We start from the raw sequence: 22,726 nt of genomic DNA on the forward strand, positions 1-22,726 counted from the left end.
TTACGGCTTCATCTGGGCTCAGTTTGGCGATCTCTGCCTTCAACTCTTCAATTCTTTCCTCCAAAACCTTCACTTCTTTTTCGTAAACTTGGCGATCTGCTGCTCGCAGCCTCTCGTGGCTCTCCAGCAGCCGCTGCTGCTGCTGCAGCTGCAGCAGCAGCCGCTGCAGCGACACTTCGCGCTCTTGCCACCGGTCCAGGGCCCCCTCCAGGTCGCCGACGTAGCTAAGCAGCACCACAAAAGGGAAAACAAACCCTGCAGCAGCAGCAACAGCAGCAGCAGCAGCAGCAGCAGCAGCAGCAGCAGCAGCAGCAGCAGCAGCAACAAGCTCACCGCTGATAGGCTGAGATCTCAACGTCTAGGGCGGATACCACAGAAGTCAGCGACAGCAAAAAGGCCTCAGCCAGCACCGCCCGCTGCTCCCTTTTGGCTCCAATCAGCAGCCGCAGCAGCACGCGCATGTCTCTGCAGCAGCAGCAGCAGCAGCAGCAGCAGCAGAAGCAGCAACAGCAATGTCGAGACCAAGAGTGGAATCCGTTTCATGCAGCGTCAGTCAATCGGCTAGCCCGGACGGCAAGCAACGCAGCGGCTGCTGCTGCTGCTGCTGCAGCTGCTGCTCCAGTGACAGCAGCCTGCAGCTGCAGCAGCAGCTGCCGCTGCTACCGCCGCACCAGCAGCAACTGCCTCCCGCAGCTGCAGCAAGAAGAGCTGGCTGCAGCGGCTGCAGTAGCGGCAGCAAGCGGAGCACCAGCAGCTGCTGCTGCAGCAGCAGCGCCAGCAGCAGCACCAGCAGCAGCACCAGAAGCAACACCAGCAGCAGCAGCAGCAGCTACCTGAAGCAGGGCAGCAGCTGCTCTTCGACCAAGTCGGCAGTGCAAAGCTGCAGCACAACTTCTAGTGGGGGGTCATCTTCGTCTAGGCTGCTGCGCAGCTGCTGCAGCACTTGCTGCCGGCGCAGGTGCTGCTGCTGCTGCTCCTGCAGGGACAGGGGAAGGTCCGAGATAAAACAGCTAGGGCTTCCTCTCCGCGCTGCTGCTGCTGCTGCTGCTGCTGCTGCTGCTGATTGATTTGAGGTGGACATACACCTCGCGGGGCCTGCGGAGACAGGCCTGCGACTGCTGCATCTTCGGGAGTCTACGCAGGCAGCAGCAGCAGCAGCAGCAGGAGATTCTGCTGCTGCTGTTGCTGCTGCTGCCGCGTCTGCTTCCAGCCCTGAATCCATGCGGCTGCGCCCTCTCCTTCCAGCAGCAGAGGCGGTGGAAGGCCGCGGCTGCGCTGCTGCTGCTGCTGCGCCGAATGAGCCCCTGCTTGCAGCAGCAGCAGCAGCAGCAGCTCTTGCTTTTTCTGTTGCTCTTTGAGAAGCAGCAGTTAGGCGCATGAGGGCCTTCGCCACTGCGAGATCTATTGTCTGCGTGTCTCTCTGAGTCCTGCGGCTGCTGCTGCTGCTGCTGCTGCTGCTGCTGCTGTTGCTGCGGCTGCTGCGGCCCATCTCTTCAACAGCAAAGGCTTCGCTGGGGCGGGAGGAGCTGGGGCGCTGCTGCCCGTCGACGCTGCTGCAGCAGCTAGCAGCAGCAGCGCCAGCAGCAGCAGCAGCAGCAGCACATGGAATCCCCCCAACCCCTCCCAGCAGAGAAGCTCCCCCGCAGGAGGCCTCGGTGGGCAGGCAGCTGCTGCTGCCCCCTGCTGCAGTGGTGCAGCAGGAGGCTTCTCCCCTGGGGCTGCAGCTAGCGCAACCAGGGCAGAGAGAAGTGCTGATCTCCTTGCTGCTGCTGCTGCTGCTGCTGCTGCAGCTGCTGCTGCTGCTAATGTACCCCCTGCGGGAACACGGACAAGTGCGGGGCCGCTCAAAGCCCAGCAGCCGCAGCCGCTCTTCAAAAAGGTCTTCACAGTGGAGCAGCTGCGGCGGAGGGCCAGCTGCTGCCTCTGCAGCAGCAGCAGCATCAGCAGCAGCAGCAGCTGCTGCTGCTGCTGACGCCGCAATCTGCTGCTTCGGCGCTGCAGGCGGATAACGCATGGAGTTGTAGGCGAAGCGCTGCGATGAAGTCGCCCGGAATAAGTGCCTGCTCCCGCAGCAGCAGCAGCAGCAGCAGCAGAAACAGCAGCAAGAGCAGCAGCAGCAGAAACAGCAGCAAGAGCAGCAGCAGCAGAAGCAGCCACTTAAACATGTGGCTAGCGGTAGTCTTGAAGCGGCTAGCCACAGCTAGCTGTCGCCTCAAAAGCGCAAAACCCCCCACAGCACGGACAAGAAAATGGCACAGCGGACATAAGGGAGTTTGAGTAGGGATAAGGGTTTAGGGTTTAGGGCTTAGGGTTTAGGGTTTGGAAATAAGGGCATAGGGCTTAGTGCTTACGCAAAGCGACTTTGCTTCGCCCAAGATAACGGCGGTCGAAGCTCAACCTCATCGTCCCCTTCTGCAGCACAGGCAACAGCAACAGCATCAACAGCAGCAGCAGCAACAGCAGCAACAGCAGCAACAGCAGCAGCAGCAGCAGCAGCAATAACGATGAGAGCAGCAGCAGCAGTTGTGCTGCGGGACTGCCTCTTGGTCTGCTTCTATCGCGTATCTCAGCCGAAAACTCTGATCTGTTTATTTGTGTTTGTTTGTGCTTTTATTTATATTTCTTTTTCTCTTTTTTTTCTTTTTATTTCTTCTATTTCTTTTATTTTTTTTTTCTTTTTTTTCTTACCAAGAATCTGCGCCCTCACCCCTGCGGCCTTCGAAGAGCCCCGCAGCGACTGCAGGCAAAGGGCGAGGGGACAGGAGTCTCTTTGCTGCTTCTCGGCCACTGCAGCAAGGCGCTCCAGGGCCCTTTCCGCTGCTGCTGCTGCTGCTGCTGCTGCTGTTGCTGCTGCTGCTGCTGCTGCTGGGTTCTGCACGCGCACTCAGGAAGCGAAGGCGCAGGCGCACCGGCGTGTGGAGATACACCCCAACTCCGTGCCTGGCGAGGCTCACTCAGCAACTAGCTAGCCACTCACTTCCTAGCTAGCTAGCTAGCCAGCTAGCTAGCTAGCTAGCTAGCCAGCTAGCTCGTATCTCCTAGATGGCTAGCTAGCGAGCTGCTTGCGGCTAGCTAGTTATTGCGGAGCTAGCTAGCCGCCTCGGCACTGCCTAGCTAGCTGGCTAGCCGCTAGCTAGCCACCCAGCTAGCTTGCTGGCTAGCTCTCTAGCTAGCCAAGCAGCGAGCTAGCTAGCTAGCTAGCTAACTAGCCCGGCAGCAAGTAAGCTAGCCAGCTAGCCAGCTCGCTAGCTAGCTGGTCACTAGCCAATCTTTATGATTTCTTATGTGTGTGCTTGCCTGCCTGCTGCCTGCTGCTGCCCTCTCGGCCCCCTCAGCAATTTCGTCTTCGAGGAATTGCTGCATCGCCTCCAGCTCTGTGCTGACCACACTCAAAGGGCCCAACTGCAGCAGAAGCAGCAGCAGCAGCAGCAACAGCAACAGCAGCAGCAGCAGCAGCAGCAGCAGCAGCAAGCCGCAACGCAAGCAGAAGCAGTGGCATGGGAGCTACTCTAGTGCTACGAGGTGGTCAAGTTGCACCAGTGCTGCAGCAGCAGCAGCAAATACGCACTCGTCTGAATGCTGCTGCTGTTGCTGCTGGTCATTCTGCCCCTTTTGCTGTTGCTGCTCCTGGAGCAGCTGCTACAGGAGCCTGCTTCGACTGCAGCAGCATTATGTTCACATGGACTTGCTTGCTGCTGTTGGCTGCTGCTGCAGCAGGACTTTGCCTTTCCAGCAGCTGCCCTACGTGTGCAGCAGCAGCATACTGCCTGCTGCTGCTGCTGTTCCTACTGCTGCTACTGCTGCTACTGCTGCTACTGCTGCTGCTGCTGCTGCTGCTGCTGCTGCTGCTGCTTACCCGGGACAACGACCGGCGATGTAAGGACCCCGCTTTGTCGGAAAGGGCCAGGAGCTCGGGGGAAGGAGAGAGCCCTTTGCATGGTGTCTCTTTGTCGCTGGCAGCAGGCTGCTGCTGCAGCACTTGCTGCTGCAGCGTTTGCTGCTGCAGCGTTTGCTGCTGCTGCGCTTGCTGCTGTGGCGGCTGCGCTGGGGGTTTGGCCTGCAGCAATGCGAGGGGGCAGGCCCGCATTGTTGGAGTCTCAACAGCAGCAGCAGCGGCAGCAGCAGCTAAAACAGCAGCAACAGCTGGTGAAGGAGAAACGAGAGATATATAAATCTAGCAAGCAGCAGATGAGCAGAGCAGCAACTGCAGCAGCACGCGGAGCAGCAGCTGCAAGAGCAACATGGCAGAGAGCAGCAGCATCAGCAACAGCCCTGGCCTTCACTGCTGCTGCACCCGCGTGCATTTGCAGCAGCGACCTGAATGCAGCAGCAGCAGCTGCTGCTGCAGCTGCAGCAGCAGCAGCAACAATGGCAAAATGGGGTGTAGGTGCACCTACATCTCCTTTTTTCTGGGTGTGGGGTTTGCTGCTTGAGGGTTTTCCTTCTTTCTTTTGGCTAAAAGTATTTAAAGGGCTGCCTTCAATCAGCAGCGACTGACACTGTCTTCGAAAGCCTGTAAGGCCTTTGTTGGTGTTGCTGCTGCTGCTGCTGCTGCTGCTGCTGCTGTTGGGGGGCCATGGGGGCACTCCCGAGTATGTCTGCGGAACTGTCTGGCTGCGGGGACGGCTCGGCAGATAAGGGTGAAGGAGATGCCCCCAAGAAAAAGGCGGAGGCCGAGCCATGTGCGTTGGCAGCAGCAGCAGCAGCAGCAGCAGCGTTCCCTGCTGCTGCTGCTGCTGCCCCTGCTGCTGCTAGAACGAAGCAGCTAGCAGTACGAGAGGCTCCCTCCGCCTGAGTCCGTTTCAGCCTGCCTTTATGTTTCGCATTACTAATTAAGTTTTAATTCCAGAGTTTAAAGAATGTAGGTCTTTTAACTTGTTTGTTCTTCTAAACTGTTTGCCACACAAATGAAGTATTCAACTGGCGTCTCGTGTGTGTGATCTGGGTGTGTCGCGACTATGCAGCTGTGCCTTCAGGGCCTCAGTAATAGATTTATTTTGTTTTTTTAATTATAATAATTATGAATTTGTTCTTAATCTAGAGGAGGAGGGAGGCCCCGGGGACTCCTCAGGCCTGAGAGCCCCGTTTCGGGTGTGGCAAGGGTTTAGGGTTTAGGGCTTGGCGTTTAGGGTTTACAACAGCGGCTGCAGAAAGCCTGTTGAAAGGGTTTGTTCTTTTTCTATTTTTGCTAACTTGAATGAATTTATTCTCTAAGGAACAGATAAGAGCGAGAAAATGCTGATGGGGCCACAGGGTCACTTCCATCGCCAGGATTAATGCGAAAGCAGACAAAAGCATGAAAAAAACGTGTAAAACCATAATTCTCTCTGTGGATCTTCCGAAGTTATGCATAATTATATTTAAAAATACTCTGAAGTAGTTTGTGATTTCTGGACTCAGAGCTGGGCAAAACTAAAACTTGGGAAGTGCCGACAAATGACTGGTGGCTAAAAGACAGGAGGGGCTTCTTTTATTCTTTCTCCCGATTTTTGCGTTTGTGCAATTCGTCCCCTTGACGCTTTTATCGTTTCTGTTTATTTATTTTGTTTGTTTTCTCTTTGCTTGTTTCTTTGTCTGTTTGGGCTGCATACATCTCGCTTGCTTGTCTTCACACTTCAACTCTGTACATATTTGCCTGCGTGCTCTCTTGCTCGTTTTCTCTTGCTTGTATCTCTCTTCTTCTGGATTTCTGTCTTTTCATGGACACATTTATTATTCAGTTTTCTTTTTATTTGGGATCTGTTTGTGCGTTCGTCTTGAGAAAGGGCTTAGCAATCCCTCTGCTGTTCTCTCCACTCTTTATGCGTTGGCCTCTCCTTGTGTTATTTCTATTGCCATTGAAATACTTTCGACCATACATAAATATATATATTATTTCAACCTTTTCCATGATCAATATGTGTCTTGGTCTGCCTCTTTCTGCTTTCACTCCCACTTCTGTTTCAGTCCGTTCTCGCCGCTCGCCTACTTCTGTTTCCCTCTCTTCTGCAGTATCTCTTACGCCCTCAGCCACAAAAGCAACAAGTGTCCGAAATTTGTAAATAAAGACAGAAGCAGCAGCAGCACATAAGTGGCGCATGCAGAACTCGTCAAGCCTTTGCAGCTGTGCGCTTCCTGGATTTAAACAGCATGGCAACAGCAGCACCTGCTGCAGCAGCAGAAACAGTCGAGGCAGCAGCACTCGCAGAAGCGAAAATCGCAGCATAAGTTAGGGTAGCTGCTGCTTTCAAAACGGCGGGAAAGCATCTGCCCCCGTTGCATGCGTAATAGTCCATCGCAACACTGTTGCAAGTCCACGTCTTAATGCCTAGGCCTTCACGCTCTCAGTAACTATGGGATCCTAGACGCCACAAAGTGCAGCACACTTGCAATTTGGGTAAATCCAAATGATTTTAAACAAAGGCACGTGGAGGCAATGGCAAAGACACCGCAAAAGGAAGAGTGTCAGGCTCAGTCAGGTGGTGTTGTCGCGAGGTTGGGGGGCTTCAGCGCAGCCACAAGTATCAGTCTTAGTACATGCTTTGCTTTAAAAGCAACAAAAACATCTTTGGCTATTTCGAAACTCCGACATTGCCGGAATTAATCCGGGTGGCACGATTCATACGAAAGGGGCCATATGTCTCAAGAAGTATGCTTTCACCGTTCCTCGAGGAGCGCTTCTTAGCCACTCAAAAGTGGAATTCAATTCAATATTTCCCCATATTTATTGCTTTTTTAGTGGTGGCCCACAAAATCCGCCCTTAGACCCGTAAAATAGGCATATAGTGCTCTCAGACACGGGGTGGGGCAGAAGATGAAATCCCCACAGGAGCCACGGCGCTAAAGACTAGCCCAGATCTTTTGCACAAGTTTCAAATTATCCTTTCTAGGAATCAAACATCAATAATTATCCTCTTTGGATTCCCAAAAAATCGGCCTGCACTCATCCCTAGTTTTGTGAGCAGCCTCAGGGCACACATGGGCCACCTCGGGTACGCAGCTGACTGTGGGGCAATTCCGTTTCCCTTGAGCCGAAATTCTGCTTTAATCTCTCTCAATTTTTAAATTTTAATTGATAACACAAAAGTACAACAAAATTAATCCCTTTAACGCCTCCAATCCGTCGCATTCCGTCTAATGGCTCCAGCCGAACCGAGGCGATCTAGGCTCTAGTATCATATAAATGAAAACCTATTACACTTAAGTAGAGGACAATAGACGCTTTTTATCTCTATTAGCGTATATTAGCCTTAGACTAACGCATTATAGCCCAGGTGTGATGGTGTTGGGGGCTCCCTAAGCCTCTGGAGTGTGGCTAAGGGAGGCTTGGGGTGCATAGAGCATCAAAAAGTTGGTGAAGCTCGTGGTGAAGACACAAATGGCCAAAGACTCTTTCTTACTGCAACATATGCACAAATGGAAGAAGAGGATCCAGTGCTTATGCCATGTTTTCCACAGGAAATTAGAATTGACATTCTGCAAGGCCATACCGGCCCTGCAACATTGAGCCGAAATGATGCAAGTTGCATTTTAAAAACCATCTGTTGCACAAGAAAAGATATTCCTGTTAGTTGATTGCTGCAGCTGCTCTCACAACTCTACCAGAAGACTTGATTAGAAGCAGCAGCACTGAAGCAATGCAAGAAAATTGCTGGAGTGATTCGAATTGCTGTCAGTGCTTGAGGAAGCCGCACAGTAGCGGATAACACTCTTTGTACTGAAATACATGCATTTCATTTATTTCCGTTTTATTTCTTTTAGGATCAAATTGAACTTGGCTGTGGCCTTCATGCTTCCCGATTTAGCTGCATTAAAGATTACCTTTGCTGCATCTAGTTCTGCTCCAAGTTGCGTAAAGCAACAGCCTACAATGAAATACCATTCATTTTCTTCTATACTTGCAGGATAGCGCTAAGGTCATAGAAAGGATTCCATAAAAGCGGCACTTTAGTTTGTTTTCAATATTTGTAAGATATTTTTTACCCACATCGTGCCTGTTTTCCCCAGCAGCAGCAGCAGCAGAAGCTGCACACCAGCCAGCAGCAGCAGCAGCAAAAGCAGCCTCATTACTCTAGGGTTAAGCTCTTTTTTGGGGGCAACACAGACCCTCACTGGCTTGTGGAAAGCGCAGTATTAAGCTGCAAAAATTTTTTCCCCGACAATCGCCCGCAGCCCTCCTAAGATTGTCCGTGGTACTTTTGTTCTTTTAAAAGGTGTTTTATCTCCACTTCTGCCCTTCTTTAAATTAGCCTGTTCGTTCCCTTCATTGAAAACAGGCTTTTATGTCTTTCTGACGGAATGCTGCTGCTGTTTCTGAAAGGATGCTGCTGCTTTAATGCTGCTGCTGCTTCTGATAGAATGCTGCTGCTGCTGCCTGAGGCCTTTCATCTAGCTGCGCAGCTGCTGCTAGCAGCTACACACTACGAGCTAATTAGTCTAATTCCTCTCTTTAGTAAAGGCTACATGATGGCTTTTCCGAAAATAAAGAATAAACTGATTAATGTGCGGCACGCGCTGCAGTCTGCTTCCAAACTAGCGCCCCTGCAGCGCACTGCAGCACGGGAATTCCCCCATAATGCTCTGCGGTGCTGCACTAGAAGGCTACCATGCTCATGTCACTAATAAAAAAGTAACAACTGCAGCAAAAATGTCGAAATGGTGAACAGCAACAACTGCAGCAGGACCGAGAGCAGCAGCAATAACAACAGGATCGGCAACTGCATCAGCAGCAACAGAAAGATCAGCACTAGCAGCACGAGCAGCGCAGGCCCCGGGCCTTTCTTCTATCTGCACACAGCAGATTGGCTCTTGAATTGTCAGCAAAACCAAAATAAAACAATAAGAAGACAAACAGAGCCTTAAGACTGGAGGCTAAACCTCTACAAAAGGCAAGGCTTGGGCTGGTGGGATCTATGCTTGCTGCGAGACAAGACACGATCGGGGGGCCGTTGTCTCTGTCTCGTGTCTTTATAGATTTGCGTGGTAATCCTCTTCATTTTAATAACAAAACCCTTTGAGCTGTTCCTCCGGACCCCACAGACAAGGCCCTGGGGGCTCTGCAGTGTTGCGGTGGCATGCACCGGCAGCAGCAGCAGCAGCAGCAGCTGCTGCAGCCGCTGCCACAAACGGAGGAATCACGCGAGCACAGCTTTTGTGTGGGGAGAATCTGTAGACCTGTGGACCCCTTAATAACCTTAGGAGTAGTTGTTTAGCTGCGTTGGGGTCTCTGAAGAGGAAGGTCCATGCGACCATTCCTGCGTCTGCTAGTGTTGCTCCCACCAGCAGCAGCAGCAGTAGCAGCAGCAGCAGCAAGAGCCCGGCGAAAGCTCTTTTTTGCGACACTTCTGGCAACTTGAATAGCTTAGCAGCTGCAGAGCAGCACACAGGCCTTGGCCGTGCTGCGCAAGGCGTGGGATCTTTGGTGATCGCAGCAGCAGCAGCAGCAGCAGCGTTGCAGCGACTGCAGCAGCTGCAGCCGGAGCGCTAAGACCTTGTCCATGGGGCTGTTTTTTTAGTCTTCTCTATTTCTTGGAACCTTTTCAGCAGCAGCTTGCACTTGCTGCTGCAGCGGTCGAGCTGTTGCTGCCGCCCCACCACCCCCCAGCAACACACAGCAGCAGCCGCAGCAGCAGCAGCAGCAGCAACGCAGCTGCTTCTCGCGTGCGCAGCCTCTGCAGTGCTGCTCAGGCCGGGAGAGCCTTAATAGGTGTGGGATCGTTTCATGCTGGGGCCGCTTCTGCTGGGGCCAGGGATCGCCCCACCTTGACCTGGGATCGTGTTTTGTCCTCACTGGGATCGTCTTCTCCTGGCCTGGGATCGTCTTCAGGAGCCCTGGGATCGTGTGTTTGCTGCTGCCGTTCACTGCTGGGGTGTGGGGCCGGCGCGGGTTGGGATCGTCTCCTCCCAGATTTTGGTGCCGCTGCTGCTGCTAGGCGTAGAGGGGCCAGCACGGGAAGCAGCAGCAGCGGGAGCAGCAGCAGGTGCAGCAGCTGCAGCAGCAAATGCATAGAAGAGATGACAGCTAACTCTGATGGCCGCGGCGCTCTCGGTGGGCCCCCTGAGGACTCCCGCAAAGGGCGCTGCAGCGCTGCTGCTGTCTTCGCAGCAGCAGCAGCAGCAGTTGATGCTGCTGCTGCGTCACCTGTGGCCCAACCGGAAGCAGAAAAGGCAGCAGCAGCAGAAGAGGCAGCAGCATGCGGCGGCAGCTTACCTGGTGGGGCCCCACACCAGGATGCCGAGCGTTGGCATGCAGCAGCAGCTGCTGCTGCAGCTGCTGCAGCTGCTGCTGCAGCTGCTGCTGCGACGGCACCAGAAGCTGCTGGACTGACACTTGGGGTGCCCTTAGCTGACGGCGAAACTGTTGCTTGTGCTGCTGCAGCAGCAGCAGAAGCAGCAGCAGCGCCTGCCGCGGCGGAGAGGACTCAGGGGGCCTCGCCGCCGACGACCAGCAAAGATGCAGCAGCAGCAATTGCTGCTGCTGCTGCTGCAGCAGCAGCAGAACAGCCAAGCGGCTATCTGGATCCTGGTGAACTCTGCGGCGTGTTCTTCAACGCTGTCCAGCAGCTGTCGCCCGAGGATGGATGCAGCAGCAGCAGCAAGAGGTGCAGCGAGAGCTGCAGCTCCACGCAGCCGCAGGACATGGGAGCAGCAGCAGCAGCAGCAGCAGCAGCACACGCTGAGCAGGGCACCCCGTCAGCAGCAGCAGCAGACCCTGCAGCAGCAGACCCCAAGGGGCCCCGAGCGAAGATCTGCGACTTTGAAGCTGACGCGGACGACTCCTCGCTCAACAAAATATCTTTGGAGTACTCGTACGAGGTGCGTTTAGGGTTTAGGGTTTAGGCTCTAGGGTTTAGGGTTTGGGATTCAGCCTCCAGGGTGCATGAGCTAGGGTTTAGGGTTTAAGGTTTAGTCTTTGGTGTTTAGGCTCCAGAGTGTAGTGTCTAGGGTGCAGGTTTTCTTGTTCGGGGTAAAGTTCGCAGGGCTTGGCGTGTCTCGAGGGCGAGGGTTGCGTTTCGAGGGTTTAGGGTTTAGGGTTTAGGGTTTAGGGTTTAGGGTTTAGGGTTTGCGTGGTGCAGGAGATATACGCGGCCACGGACGGCTTCCGCCACGTTCTCGGGCTGGGCGCCTACGGAACTGTCTACAGGGGTTTCATGCGCGATGGTTTGGAGGTGGCCGTCAAGAGGCTCAACGACCCTTCGGAGGCCGGCTTTGAACGCGAGGTCGTCGTCCTCTCCAAGTTCAGGTCTGCTGCTGCTGCTGCTGCTGCTGCTGCTGCTGCTGCTGCTGCTGCTGCTGCTGCTGCTGCTGCTGCTGCTTATGAGGGGGTGCTGCGGATGCGGATGGTGCTGCCGCTGAGCCGGGTGGTGCTGCTGCCGCTGAGGGGGTGCTGCTGCTGAGGCGGGTGGCACTGCTGCGGATGCTGCTGAGGAGGTGCTGCTGCTGCTGCTAAGGAAGGTGCTGCTGGTGTGGATGCTGATGCTGCTCTGGCGGGCATTGCTGCTGCGGATGCTGCTGCTGCTCTGGGGGGGTGCTGCTGCTGCTGCTGCTGCTGAGGGGGGTGCTGATACTATGGATGATGCTGAGGCTGAGGCGGATTCTGCTGCTGCGGCGAAGACACTGCCCGTGAACCTGCACATGAGCTCACCTCTGCTGCTGCGAGGGCTCTTGTTGTGCTGCTGGAAAGCCGAGGCTGCTGCTTGTCCTTTCGTGCTGCTGCTGGCTGAAGGGTGGCTGCTGCCCTTTGCATTTGCCTTACTGACACGGTGTGCGCTGCTGCACAGGCACCCAAATTTGGTGATCTTGTTGGGATTTGCTCGTCATGGAAAGGACCGTTTCCTCATTTACGAAATGATGGCTGGGGGTGACGTCTCAGGGCATTTGCAGAGAGGTGCGTTTTGCTGCCTCAGTGGCTGCTGCTGCTGCTGCTGCTCCTGTTCATAGTATGAGGGCCTCGAAGCAGCCCTTTCTGGCTTAGCTGCTGCAGCTTTACAGTGTAAACGTGCATCAGCACCAGCAACCTAAGCAGCTTGGCGCGCTTCTTTGCAAGTGTCTTTGCCGCTGCTGCTTCTGCACGCTTCTGTTGCTGCTGCTGCTGCTGCTGTGTGTTGCAGGAACGCTGACTTGGCTGGACCGCCTTTGCATTGCACTGGACACGGCGGTGGCTTTGTCGCATCTCCACCGCCACTGTCCCACAGTTTATCACCGCGACATAAAGACAGCAAACATCTTGTTAGACAAGCACAAGCACGCAAAGGTTCGGCAAGATTGACCAAAACTTAGAGGATATATGCAGATGCCTTCCACGGTGTTTGATAAATGTATTTCATGAAAAGGTGCTGTGCCCCTCTAGCGGGGAATTCGCACTGCTAAATGTCCACCGCTCTAATGCCGCTGATGCTGCTGCTGCTGCAGGTCTCGGACTTTGGTTTGGCTTGCCTTGCTAAAAAGGGAACAGGGCGTTTTCCTGTGCGTCAGACAGCGGGGACCGTTGGCTATGCAGATCCCAAGTACATTGCCAGGTGGGTCAAGTTGTCTGTCTTTAGTTTTGTTTATCTTTTTTGTTTCATTGTTTCATCCATTTGTGTGCTTTTTCACGTACTTGCTGCTGCTGCCGTTGCTGGTGTTGTTGCTGCAGCTCGTTGGTCTCTGAGATGGCGGAGGTCTATTCGCTGGGGATGGTCATGTTGGAACTCCTCACGGCGAAGCCTCCAGTCATTATTGTGAGTCCTGCTGCTGCTGCTGCTGCTGCTGACTGGTTTGTTGAGTAAGCTATACTTGCGGCTGCTGTATCTCTCGCATATATATATATATTTTTGTCGTCCGTTTTTGTGTTTCAAGCAGTCACCTTGTCTGCTAGATCCCTGTTTTCATCTCTCCTTTCTCTCACTTGTTCCTATTCTTCGGCTTTCCTCGTCTTTTGTAACTCATTTGTTTCATCAAATTGTACTGAGAAGTGTCTCGCCTCACTCCCACTTAGTACTTATAGACTCAAATACGGTCAAATAGCCCAAATAGAATTTAAAGAAGCAAAGGCGCGTGTTACTGCAGAACTCCGACGGCTCCCTCACCTTTGTCCTGGCTCTGCTCGCCCGAGACCCTCCCCGCCTCATTAAGGCCGCCGACACCCGCGCAGGTTTCCCCGCCTCAGTGCTTCATGCCTTCGCAGAAGTGGCCGTTAGGTGCGTGGCAGCAGCAGCAGCAGCAGCAGCAGCAGCAGGCAGCAGAAGGGAGGCCTTTTGAAAACGGAAGTGGAGATGCTGAGTTCCAGAATCTGCTGCAAATGGCTAAGTTGAGGGGCCAGAATTTAGGGTGTAAAGATTAAGGTTTGGGATAAAGATTTGCTGTTATTTTCAGCTGCATTCGTGATGATGACATGAAACGCCCCTCTTTCCAGACAATTGTCAAGCAGCTCCGTTACCTCAAAGAAGCAGCAACTAGGTAAGGCACTTCATCTTTTCTTGTGCATGCCTTGCACATTTGTTTTATGTCTCTTGTTTTGATTTGTGTCTCCTGGCTGTTTTTTCTTGTCATGTTTTTAACTTCTGCCCTTTCCCTATGCATCAGATTTGTGCCGGTGGCCATTCGCCTTGCTGCTGCTGCTGCTGTCGTTTGCTGCTGCAGCCTCTGCATGAACCCCAAGTCGTTTCCGCAGAGGGACCGGGTTTTCTCGCTGCAGCTGCAGCGAGGAGTTGGAGTTGGTCCTACAGTGCCCGAGGCTCTGAGACCCTTGAAGCAAAAACTGCCGCTGCCTCCCGCTGCAGTCACTCCAGCAGCAGCAGCAGCAGTGAAGCCATCTAGGGAGCAGCCAGCATCAGGTGAGCCCCGAAGAAAGCCTTTTAGAAAAGCTTTCGACGCGTTCTGCTTCCCGCAGGTTTAAATGCGTTTCAACTGCAAGTGCAGCTGCTGCTGCTGCAGGTGGTTCTTCTCAAGAAAGTGAGGCCGCCTCTGGTACAGCTGGAGAACGCAGAGATCCTGTGGTGGCTGCACCGCCTACGACACCGTGCGCGGTACACATCAACCAGCCTAGCTGCGGCGAAGTCCAGCAGCAGCAGCTGCAGCAGCAAGTAACGCATTTGGGACAGGAAACGGGTGCTGAGGGGAGGCCAAGCTCTCAAGGGACCCGGTCGTCTCTTCCAGCAATTGTTGCTGAAGTTGCTGTCAGTGTGCCACCACAATGTGATAAGGAGACGACAATGCTAACTGTTGCAGCTGCAGCTGCTGCTACTGCATGTACCTCTGCAATGATGCCCCCAGCTCCAACGCAGGCAGGCCCTACAGCTCCCCCCCATGGTGTTAGCACTGCAACGAATGTTTTGGCAGCAGCAGCAGATGCCGTGGCTGCGGCAGGCTCAGTAGCAGCTGCTGCAGCGGCAGCGGCAGCGGCAGCAGAGCCTGCTGTGTGCCCTGCTGGTCCTTGTTCGGTGTCAGCGCCTCCAACGGCAGGAGCAGGCGTTGGTGTTACCTCGTGGGTACCTGCATCCTGCAAGAGCGAAGAAACAGCAGTTGCTGCTTGTGCTGCTTCGCCCAACCCGCGGCAGCAATCCCGCAGCGCAGGCTCTCTGTCTCGTGATGTAGCAGACCCACAGAGGGACTTGGCTTTGCAAGAGCAGCAGCTAAGACACGAGCTGGAGGTGCAGCAGCAGCAGCAACTGCAGCAACAGCAGCAGCAGCCCAACGGGCGCCTCAGGTTACCCCGTACGGTCACAGCCATCAAATGCGAGTCGCCTGGGGAGAGCCCGGGGACAGGGGAAGCAGCAGCAGCATCTGCAGCAGCTGCAGCTGCTGGTGAGCAGGGAACAGCTGTAACGATGCCTTCTTGCGCTGCTTTCCTAGCAGGCCCTGCAGCAGCAGCACCGAGCGGAGACAGTGTGCTACTAGCTTCTCCGTCGTGGCCCCGAAGCGAGCAGCAGCAGCGGCAGCAGAAGGCGAGGCGGCAGTCGCGAAAGAGCAGAAAAAAGCAGCAACTAATGGGCGCCGATGGAGAGTGCCGCTCACTGCTGCTGCAGCAGCTGCAGCAGCAGCGGCGGCTTCGCGGCTGCACGGCCAGCACGACCAGCACCATGACGAACGGGGGCAGCACAAGCAGCATCAGCAAGTGCGGCAGCAACCTCTGCAGTAGGAGCAGCAACGGTTGGAGCAGCTGCTGCAACAGCAACCACAGCATCAAGTCCACTATCTCTTTGTCGGCTAGCCGCTTACTTCTCTATGCAGATTTCCTTGGAGAGGCAGCAACTGCGGGAAGGAGTCCCAGCAGCCGCGCTTCAACACGCAGCGGCGCCTTTGCTGCTGCTGCTGCAGCGGCTGCGGCAGCAAGTGCGGGAAGAAGCTCTTGTGGAGGCAGCGGTTCCCCTTCGGCTGCGGCTGCAGCAGTAGCAGCAGCTGCTGTTGCAGCTAGCGGAGATAGTGCCCATGTGTTCCGTTCGGTTGCTGCAGCACCGTTGGGCAGAGTTGTGAGACGCACAGTGGCGCTTACGAGTCCCAGTGAGCAGCAGCAGCAGGTGCAGCAGCAGGCGCAGCAGCAGGCGCCGGAGCAGATGCACCTGCTGCAGCCATGCAAGGATCGGCACCAGCTGTTGCTGGTGCAGGGACAACGACAAGTTGTCTCTTCACGCGCCTTAATGCTCCCACTAGGGAAGAAGGCAGGCGAGGCGGCGTGCCGCATAGCTGCTCCTTCCCAGAACTCTTTAGATGCAGCATCTGCTGCTGGTGCAGCCTCACGCAGGCATTGGAACTTGCCGGCCCCACAGGCGCAGCAAGGCGCAAACTGTACAGGCAAAAGCTGTGTGGACACTCCGGCCTCAGGGCAGCGGCAGCAGCAGCAAGAGCAGCAGCAGGAGCCAACTGCTGCGCCGAAAACGCCTTTTGGCTTCGTTAGGTCTCTACTCAGCAACATCAGCCTTGCAGAGAAGCTGGAGGGTGCTCTCCAGCAGCAACAAAGCGCAACATCAGCAGCAGCACCACCACCACCAGTTTCAGCCGGGTCCTCGTTGCCTGCTGTGTCAGAGCAGCAGGACACATACGATGTGCAGGGCGACAGGACGCATGTCCCCGTGACAGGCATGCACTGCTCAGCTGCTCGAGCCGTACCAGCAACGGCAGCAGCAGCAGCAGGTGCTGCTGCTGCTAGCCAGTCTTGGCGGCCGTCCTCCACTTCACTAGATACAAAAGCAGAGGAAGCCGCAGCAAAGGCAGCGGCAGCAGCGAGGGCAGCGGCACAAGCTGCTTCTGCTGCAGCAGCTGCTGGGTACGTGAAGCGCAACGTTGTCATAGGAACAAGCCGCGTCCTCATTCCTGCTGCTGCTGCAGAAGCACCCCGGAGGCAGCTGCCGGCACTGCTTTTGCAGCAGTCTCTGCCCCAAGTGGAGTCCTCACAGCTGCATGCTGCAGAGGGGCTTGTTTCGACAGCAGCAGAGTCAGCAAGTGCAGCAGGGAAGGCAGCAGCAACAGTTACAGCTCAAACATGTCTTCCTGGGGACCAGCAGCAGGTGCGCCAGCAGCAGCAGCACGTACAGCAACAGCATGTGCAGCAAGAGCAACTGCAGCAAGTGCTGCTGCAGCAGAGCGCGACCCTGTCTAAGTTTCAAGCGTTTTTTTAAGCCTGCCGCACCCCAGTGAGACACTCGGCAACCGGAATATCGGGCGGAGTTTCGGTTTTCTGAAGTAAATGCCAAAACCTGCTTTTAAATAGACACTGGACTCAGCTAATGGCCTGTGCATGCATATATGCACAGGTGCATGGGGACAAGCGTGCATGCGTGCACAGGTGCATGGGGACATGCGTGCATGCGCAGAGCGTTCCCTAACGTGCAACACTCTTCCATGTAGGGTTTACAGACGCGCGATTTAGACTGCAGGCGTATCTGTCAATTGCTTGCATGTGATTAGGGTGCATGCATACGTACATATTAGAGCGCATGCATGCATATTTGGCTGCATGCATGCATGCAGCCAATTATACATGCATGTTAAGAGTGCTTGCAGTATGTTTGAAGACATGCCATCCCGTATAGGGTGCAGTGTGCATGCGGTTTGTACAGCAGTGCATGCGTGCGCCGTGCGTGCAACGAGAGGGATTTGCTTGGAGCTAAAGTGTATGCATGCATGTATGCATGCAAAAACAAAGCGGGGCACTGCGCAGCCCTTGATAAGCTCCGAAGGCATTTTGAAAGGCTTTTCTGGTCTTTCTTTCCTCGTCTTTGTCAGCCCAGGGCCGCCTTTTACATTTGACTCCCCGTGGGAAACCCATAACAAATCTTGTATGCATGCGTGGGTGTGCGGGAGAGTGCATGCACTTATATATGACGGCGTGCATGCAATTTTTGCATGCCTATACCCGAGGCTACAGATAGCCTCTTTTGCAGGGATCCTTGAGGACCCCGTGCCTTTTTCGTCCCACGTAGGTCCTCTCGAACTTGAATGTCAAGTAAATTGTAATTTGTTCTTATATCTGCACCATTGACCGCTACAGCGTACACCCTGTTTCACGGCATTGCAGACTAATGGTTTTAAATTGGGAACTCACGTTGAGTATTGACTTCGTATCTGAATCTTCGTTAGCGTTTTGCACTGCCTTTCTTCACACACAGTGTGATCCAGTAGCGCTCGACAGTGTATGGAACATACATGGGCAGCAAAGCATTGCAACAAAAAGATCAGTGCAGGGAAAAACTGCAGTAGCAGCAGTTATAGAAGAGTGTGTCTTGTGTCTGAGCCACTGAGCGTGCATGCATTCTTGCTTGAATGCAGGCAGATACTTTGTGTAGTTTGTTTTTCATTAAGACAGTGCATTCTTGGAGTTAACTATCGAACAGGGCGTTGGCTAGGAAAGCCATTTCTTTCCTGCTGCTGTCAACAGCGGCAGGAAGCTCTTTCTTTGCCGCTGCGAGCAGCAGCAACGCGCTCATCAGCCGCTGCTCCAATACAGTACAGAAGTAAACTCGCAGGCACACGGGAGGCACTCCTGCAAGGAAACGCATGCAACGCATTGCCACAGACGCCCACAGTTCAACAGCAACATCAGTAGGAGTAGAAGCGCCAACAGCCGAAGCAACAGTGGAGAGAGCGGCGTAAGTTGCCACACTGGAATAATTCTTACCTCTGAGGCCCCTAAAATTCATGTTTTCTTCCGAGTGGGTAGCTAGTTGCTGCTTCTCAGCTATGTCTCTTTCCTCAGCGAGCTGCCTTTCACTAGCTAGCTGTTTGAAGGCCAGGCCAATGTGGCGCAGGCTGGGATCGTCTCCAGCCCCGTCAACGACGATATTCTTTATCTTCGTTTGCTTTTCGAACACCTTAAATAGCTCTAAGAGCAGCCCTCTAATTGCCTTCGCATACAAGCATCAAGCCCTAAATCATATGCTTTGACCTTGGGAGCCTTCCTGTCGGCCTTGAGGAGCTGAACGCTTGTGCAATGAAAGGAAAAAAGGAGCTTAAGGGAACCAATGTTTCAGTGTACTTGTACAGTGTGCTGTATATGGATTACCTGGACGTATCTTTCTTGGATCAGGTTCTCCACAGGTCTGGAGTCATGTCCCAAGGACCTTTCCGGGTTGTATGTGAGAGCCTCAGTGAGATCAGATCCTTTGAAGCAGTGCAGCTCGCTGCCATTTAGGCTGCATGCATCATCTTCTTCTTCAGTTGGTATATGCATGCGCTGTTTATGTTTCCGCTTTTTCTTGTTAGTCAAAGCACCACTTGAGGTAGATTCCTTCGGCTCTACGAGGGCCCGAGGGGCCCCTGGGGCGCCTGGGGGCCCCAAGGGCTCCGCGCTATTGTATATGCTTAATTCCAAAATTTCCAGAGCCACACACTGTCTCGCGACGGTTATTGCAGCAGAGAGGCCTCTTTGCCGCAGCCTGGGGAGGGCGAGTTGGCGTACTGCGCAGTGCTCTCTCGTTGCCTAGAGCGAAGACGCCACGACATGTGCGTGCATAACAACAGATAATATATCAGCATATTTTAGTGCTGCAGGCTTGCGCACCGTAGACGAGAATATAATCAAGGGGAGACTATGTTTTTATTTAATAAACAATAGAATATGCATGTTACTATAAAATAACACAATGATCCTGCGTTTTCACGCTAACTATGAATCATTCTGAACACCAGAATAGCTGCATCCACCTATACATATAAACCTATATGCGTTCATACACCTCAAGCGCATTCCTGTGCCATTGTGGTTCCAAGATTTACACCCAGTGCGAATGTAGGTGCTGCGCACCGGATGGCGAATCACAAAGGAGATTAATTAACCAAAAGCAAGCAACAGGCTATCCGCTGCAACGGTCCAGGAGCTCCCAACTAGCTAGACGGGTTCTCGTCTAGCCAATGATCTATCTAAAACTTTTCTGGCTATACTACTCGCGAGGAAGCTAATAACTAGCTATGTGGCTACTTTACAAGGCACATAGCTGCACCTTTACCTGGCAGATCTGGATTACCCCAGTTTCCGACAGCCTGGTTCCTGCTACATCGAGGAACATGAAGGATGGCCGGGCAGTGAGAATGGCAGCCAAATGAGGGGCTGAGGCGTCTCCTATGAGAGTGTCCCTAAGCCCCAAACCTGCATCGGGGAAATAGCGATCAAATTAGAAGGGGTCACTTCTAATTTGATCGTTGTGTCTTTAAGTTGCTCCAGTGGAAATCTCTCTTTTGCTCATCCAGTCGTGAGGTGTGAGTTCACATCACACGGGTGGCCAGATATACAAGGGCGTCATACTGTGCCGCCTTGCCTTCACGGTGTCTTAGTTCCGTTGCGTGCAGTTGCACAGCTGCCGCTCACCGGTAATACATTCGCTACATTTCACTGCCTGGAACAGCTCCAAGAAGTCCCCATCAGATATGGCATTTCCTGCAAGGTCTATCACCCCACAGAAACCTCCCAGCTGACCAGAGCGAATAGCAGCAGCCAGGCGAGCCAGAGACCCACGGCTCACAGAGGCTGAAATGCTTTGGCCTTCATCAAACAACGGACTAAAAGGAGGCCCGAAAGATGCCCCTGTAAAGGCTCTGCTAGTAAGTCCTGCTGGGTCCTTTGTATCAGCGTCTGCATGAGCGCCTGTTTGATGAGCATGTGAAGGCCCTCTTGTTACGGCCGTTGGAATGAGATGCTCCTGTCCTGTGGAGAACTTGCGTACGCTTAAGTCGACATAATCTGGTAAGTAAAAAGCTGAAAGGCCCTTCGTACAGAACTCTACAAAGTGAGCCGCGCGAACATCGGCACTGAGGTAAGCAGGCTCCATGGCCTGAGGCGGCACTCTATGTGCACCCCAAACTAACCAACAGCTGCCCTAAATGACTAAGAAGACGACTTATACGGTAAAGAATGCAGTAGAAGCTTCTGGTAAATGCTGAGCCTCATATGGATACTGAGAATACAAAGTAAGTCACACAAACGGCAGTTGCTCCACTTGCAGTTTCATTGGCAGCAACTGCAATTAGTACTGCTTAAGCGGACGAAGCGCTGCCCACATTGCGATTCTTCTTTTAATCCACAAGCTGGTGAAACGATTTGGTACTGAAAGGCCTCAGGAAACTTGTATTTCCTCGGGAAATTGTTTTTGAGCCATAATCCGTTAATAGCAGGTCTTAGTTCGTCACCTGTGCAGAGCTGCCTGCCTGCGTGCACGACAGCCTAAACGGAATCGTATGCATGTACGCAGGCGTCAACAATCTGCAGATACATGAATCATTCCAGGCCTTCTACGGTGTGTTAATACGTTTCGAGCTCGCCTGTGTGCATGCGCACAAGCATGCATGCGGGCCAGAGTGCAAGCGGCTTCCACAGATTAAGCTCTACTTTACGCCTGCATTTCGCATTTTACCAACGAAGTGCTAGCCCATAATACGCGCACATTAGTTTTCGTGAAGGCATGCACGCAGGCTAGTGGACATACACGTAGCAGTTCAGTCTGCGGAATTTCCCAGTGCTACCGAGGAGGTACACGCAACAAGGCTAGTGTGTAAGCCTACTTTTTGAAACTATGGAAATCACCATTGTAATTCCACTCAGTTGGTTTTGTAAGGGGGCTGCTAGGTCTCCCGTTGCTGAAGCCCTGGGGGGTCACTTGTGGCTGTCGGGCTTTCGGAGGGCCCTAATAGTGAAAGAAGGCCAGAAAAAGCCTTGATTGAGACCTTTATCCCCATAGAAATGCTTAATTTGTTTTTGTCGAATATTGAGGACTGCTGAGAGTTCCAGTGCTGCCGACAGGTCATCGTGTAGAGTCAGCCCAGCGTGAGAAGCCCTCATAACTCTTGCCGTGCTCGCTAGTGCTCCGGGGGACTCTAAAGGCCTCTGAAGGCCTCTAATGGCTTCTGTAAGACTAGTTCCCTAAAAAGCTTACATCGTTCCCAGAAAGGTCGCATTGCTTCCCCACATCGGGGGTCCTTCGGGTAGCTTGAAGAATTCAGGTTGGCCGTACAGGGGAGAGCTTGCTTGATGTTAATTTCCACTTGAAAACAAAATGCAGAAAGATGCATCCTAATGTGACATCTTGGTTTTGGAAAACTCTCATGTGTCGGGAAGAATACCACAGCCAAGCGGCCACTGACGTATCGGCGACGTTTTAGTCTCAAAGTGTACACCCAATTTGCTCACCCGTCATTAGGCCACAGAAGCTGGGTTTGGAAGGTCATAAGACAGATCAGTTTTGTCTCACTGACATATTTGGTACCGTGACAGTAGTTCAACTGAGTACGGGACGAACAGCTGGCTCACATGCATGCCTGAGACGGCAAACTGGTGCGCCGTTGCCGCCACCCGTCGGATCACGAGTGAACGCTTTCAAATCAGAATTCATGCTGGCTAGTTACAGTGTCTCATCGCGTCACCTGATACGTGCGTGTTGGTACAGCACCTTGTGCACAGCACCTTCGGAAAGCCCTCTCCTGCACAAGTGTGGCAACTTTCCAAATTTGAAGCTCCACACACCAAGAACAGTAAAATATTTGTAGATTGCCCCATCTTTGTTTCTCTGTCCTCGCCACGTAATCGACGCCGGTGCCAGAGCATCCCTTCACTGCCTTCCCCTTGCCGATTAGCATACCGTAAAAGCTACTTGAATTAGGTGCACAGGGGCATCCCATAACAGGCTGAGACAGCGCCCTCAGCTGCAGCGCGGCAGTGGCATTGGCTGGTCAGCGATTTATCTGTCCCGGGCAGCAGCAATCTGCATCCTCTCGAGCCTCCCCTTTCACTGCGTGTAATGAGGTCAAACAAAAAGTTCCTATGCTGCGGGGCTGCGCCCTTGCACTAGATAAAACGCATCCAGCACCCCGTAACCGCTTGGCTGCATCAGTCAAGGCGACTGATGCAGGCAAAACTAAGAGTAGGCTTCCAGACGGATAATGGAAAAGGAAGAAATATACTAAGGGACATGCCCGCGAAGAGCGACCACCTGGCTCCTAAAAGACGTAGCTGCCAGTGGATGTGCAGAGCTTTCACTCATTGTACTAAAAAAGTTTCGTGCATATGTGGCCCCTTTGTGCATCCTGCATTAATGACCACTACATACCTGCTACAGCGATGGTCTGCTTGTCCATTGCGTTGGTGCGACTTGCCAATGTATTAAATGGCAATAATATCTGCTTTGTGTCAAGACATTGATCGGCTAAGCACGCCATGCCACGGCAAAAAGCCGGGGTATGCCTGGTTGGCCGTGCAGGCCCGAAACAGCATTGCGGGATACTTGCACGAACACTCAACGGAGCCTAGTCCAATGTCGCGCAAACCTAAAAAACCCATTCGTCT

General features: G+C 53.5%; 4 protein-coding genes across 4 annotated transcripts in view; 1 reads left to right on the forward strand and 3 right to left on the reverse strand.

Moving 5' to 3' along the window:
• Positions 1 to 3,363, reverse strand: part of ENH_00072320 (hypothetical protein, conserved) — a gene marked incomplete at both ends in the record, with an annotated part of 4,062 nt that extends 699 nt beyond the window's left edge. The window contains 5 exons of the mRNA XM_013577551.1: positions 5 to 224; positions 334 to 465; positions 834 to 2,060; positions 2,689 to 2,872; positions 3,294 to 3,363. Of these exons, the coding sequence (XP_013433005.1) occupies positions 5 to 224; positions 334 to 465; positions 834 to 2,060; positions 2,689 to 2,872; positions 3,294 to 3,363 (1,833 nt within the window). The remainder of the gene's footprint in view (positions 1 to 4; positions 225 to 333; positions 466 to 833; positions 2,061 to 2,688; positions 2,873 to 3,293) is intronic.
• A 235-nt stretch (positions 3,364 to 3,598) lies between these two features.
• Positions 3,599 to 4,304, reverse strand: ENH_00072330 (hypothetical protein, conserved; the record flags this gene model as incomplete). Its single annotated transcript, XM_013577552.1, has 2 exons — positions 3,599 to 4,057; positions 4,269 to 4,304. The coding sequence occupies 2 exons, from the start codon at positions 4,302 to 4,304 to the stop codon at positions 3,599 to 3,601; spliced, it is 495 nt and encodes a 164-aa protein (XP_013433006.1).
• Positions 4,305 to 13,351: 9,047 nt separating this feature from the next.
• Positions 13,352 to 16,574, forward strand: ENH_00072340 (hypothetical protein, conserved; the record flags this gene model as incomplete). The annotated part of the gene is given in 3 exon segments (XM_013577553.1): positions 13,352 to 13,416; positions 13,600 to 13,852; positions 13,857 to 16,574. Coding segments are annotated over 3 exon segments (3,036 nt in total).
• Positions 16,575 to 17,774: 1,200 nt separating this feature from the next.
• ENH_00072350 (hypothetical protein, conserved) lies at positions 17,775 to 20,219 on the reverse strand (the record flags this gene model as incomplete). Its single annotated transcript, XM_013577554.1, has 5 exons — positions 17,775 to 17,938; positions 18,074 to 18,299; positions 18,458 to 18,874; positions 19,401 to 19,540; positions 19,760 to 20,219. The coding sequence occupies 5 exons, from the start codon at positions 20,217 to 20,219 to the stop codon at positions 17,775 to 17,777; spliced, it is 1,407 nt and encodes a 468-aa protein (XP_013433008.1).
• Positions 20,220 to 22,726: the final 2,507 nt, after the last annotated feature.

The sequence above is a fragment of the Eimeria necatrix genome, genomic scaffold, assembly GCF_000499385.1.
Source record: "Eimeria necatrix Houghton genomic scaffold, Enh_scaff70, whole genome shotgun sequence".
Taxonomy (NCBI): domain Eukaryota; phylum Apicomplexa; class Conoidasida; order Eucoccidiorida; family Eimeriidae; genus Eimeria; species Eimeria necatrix.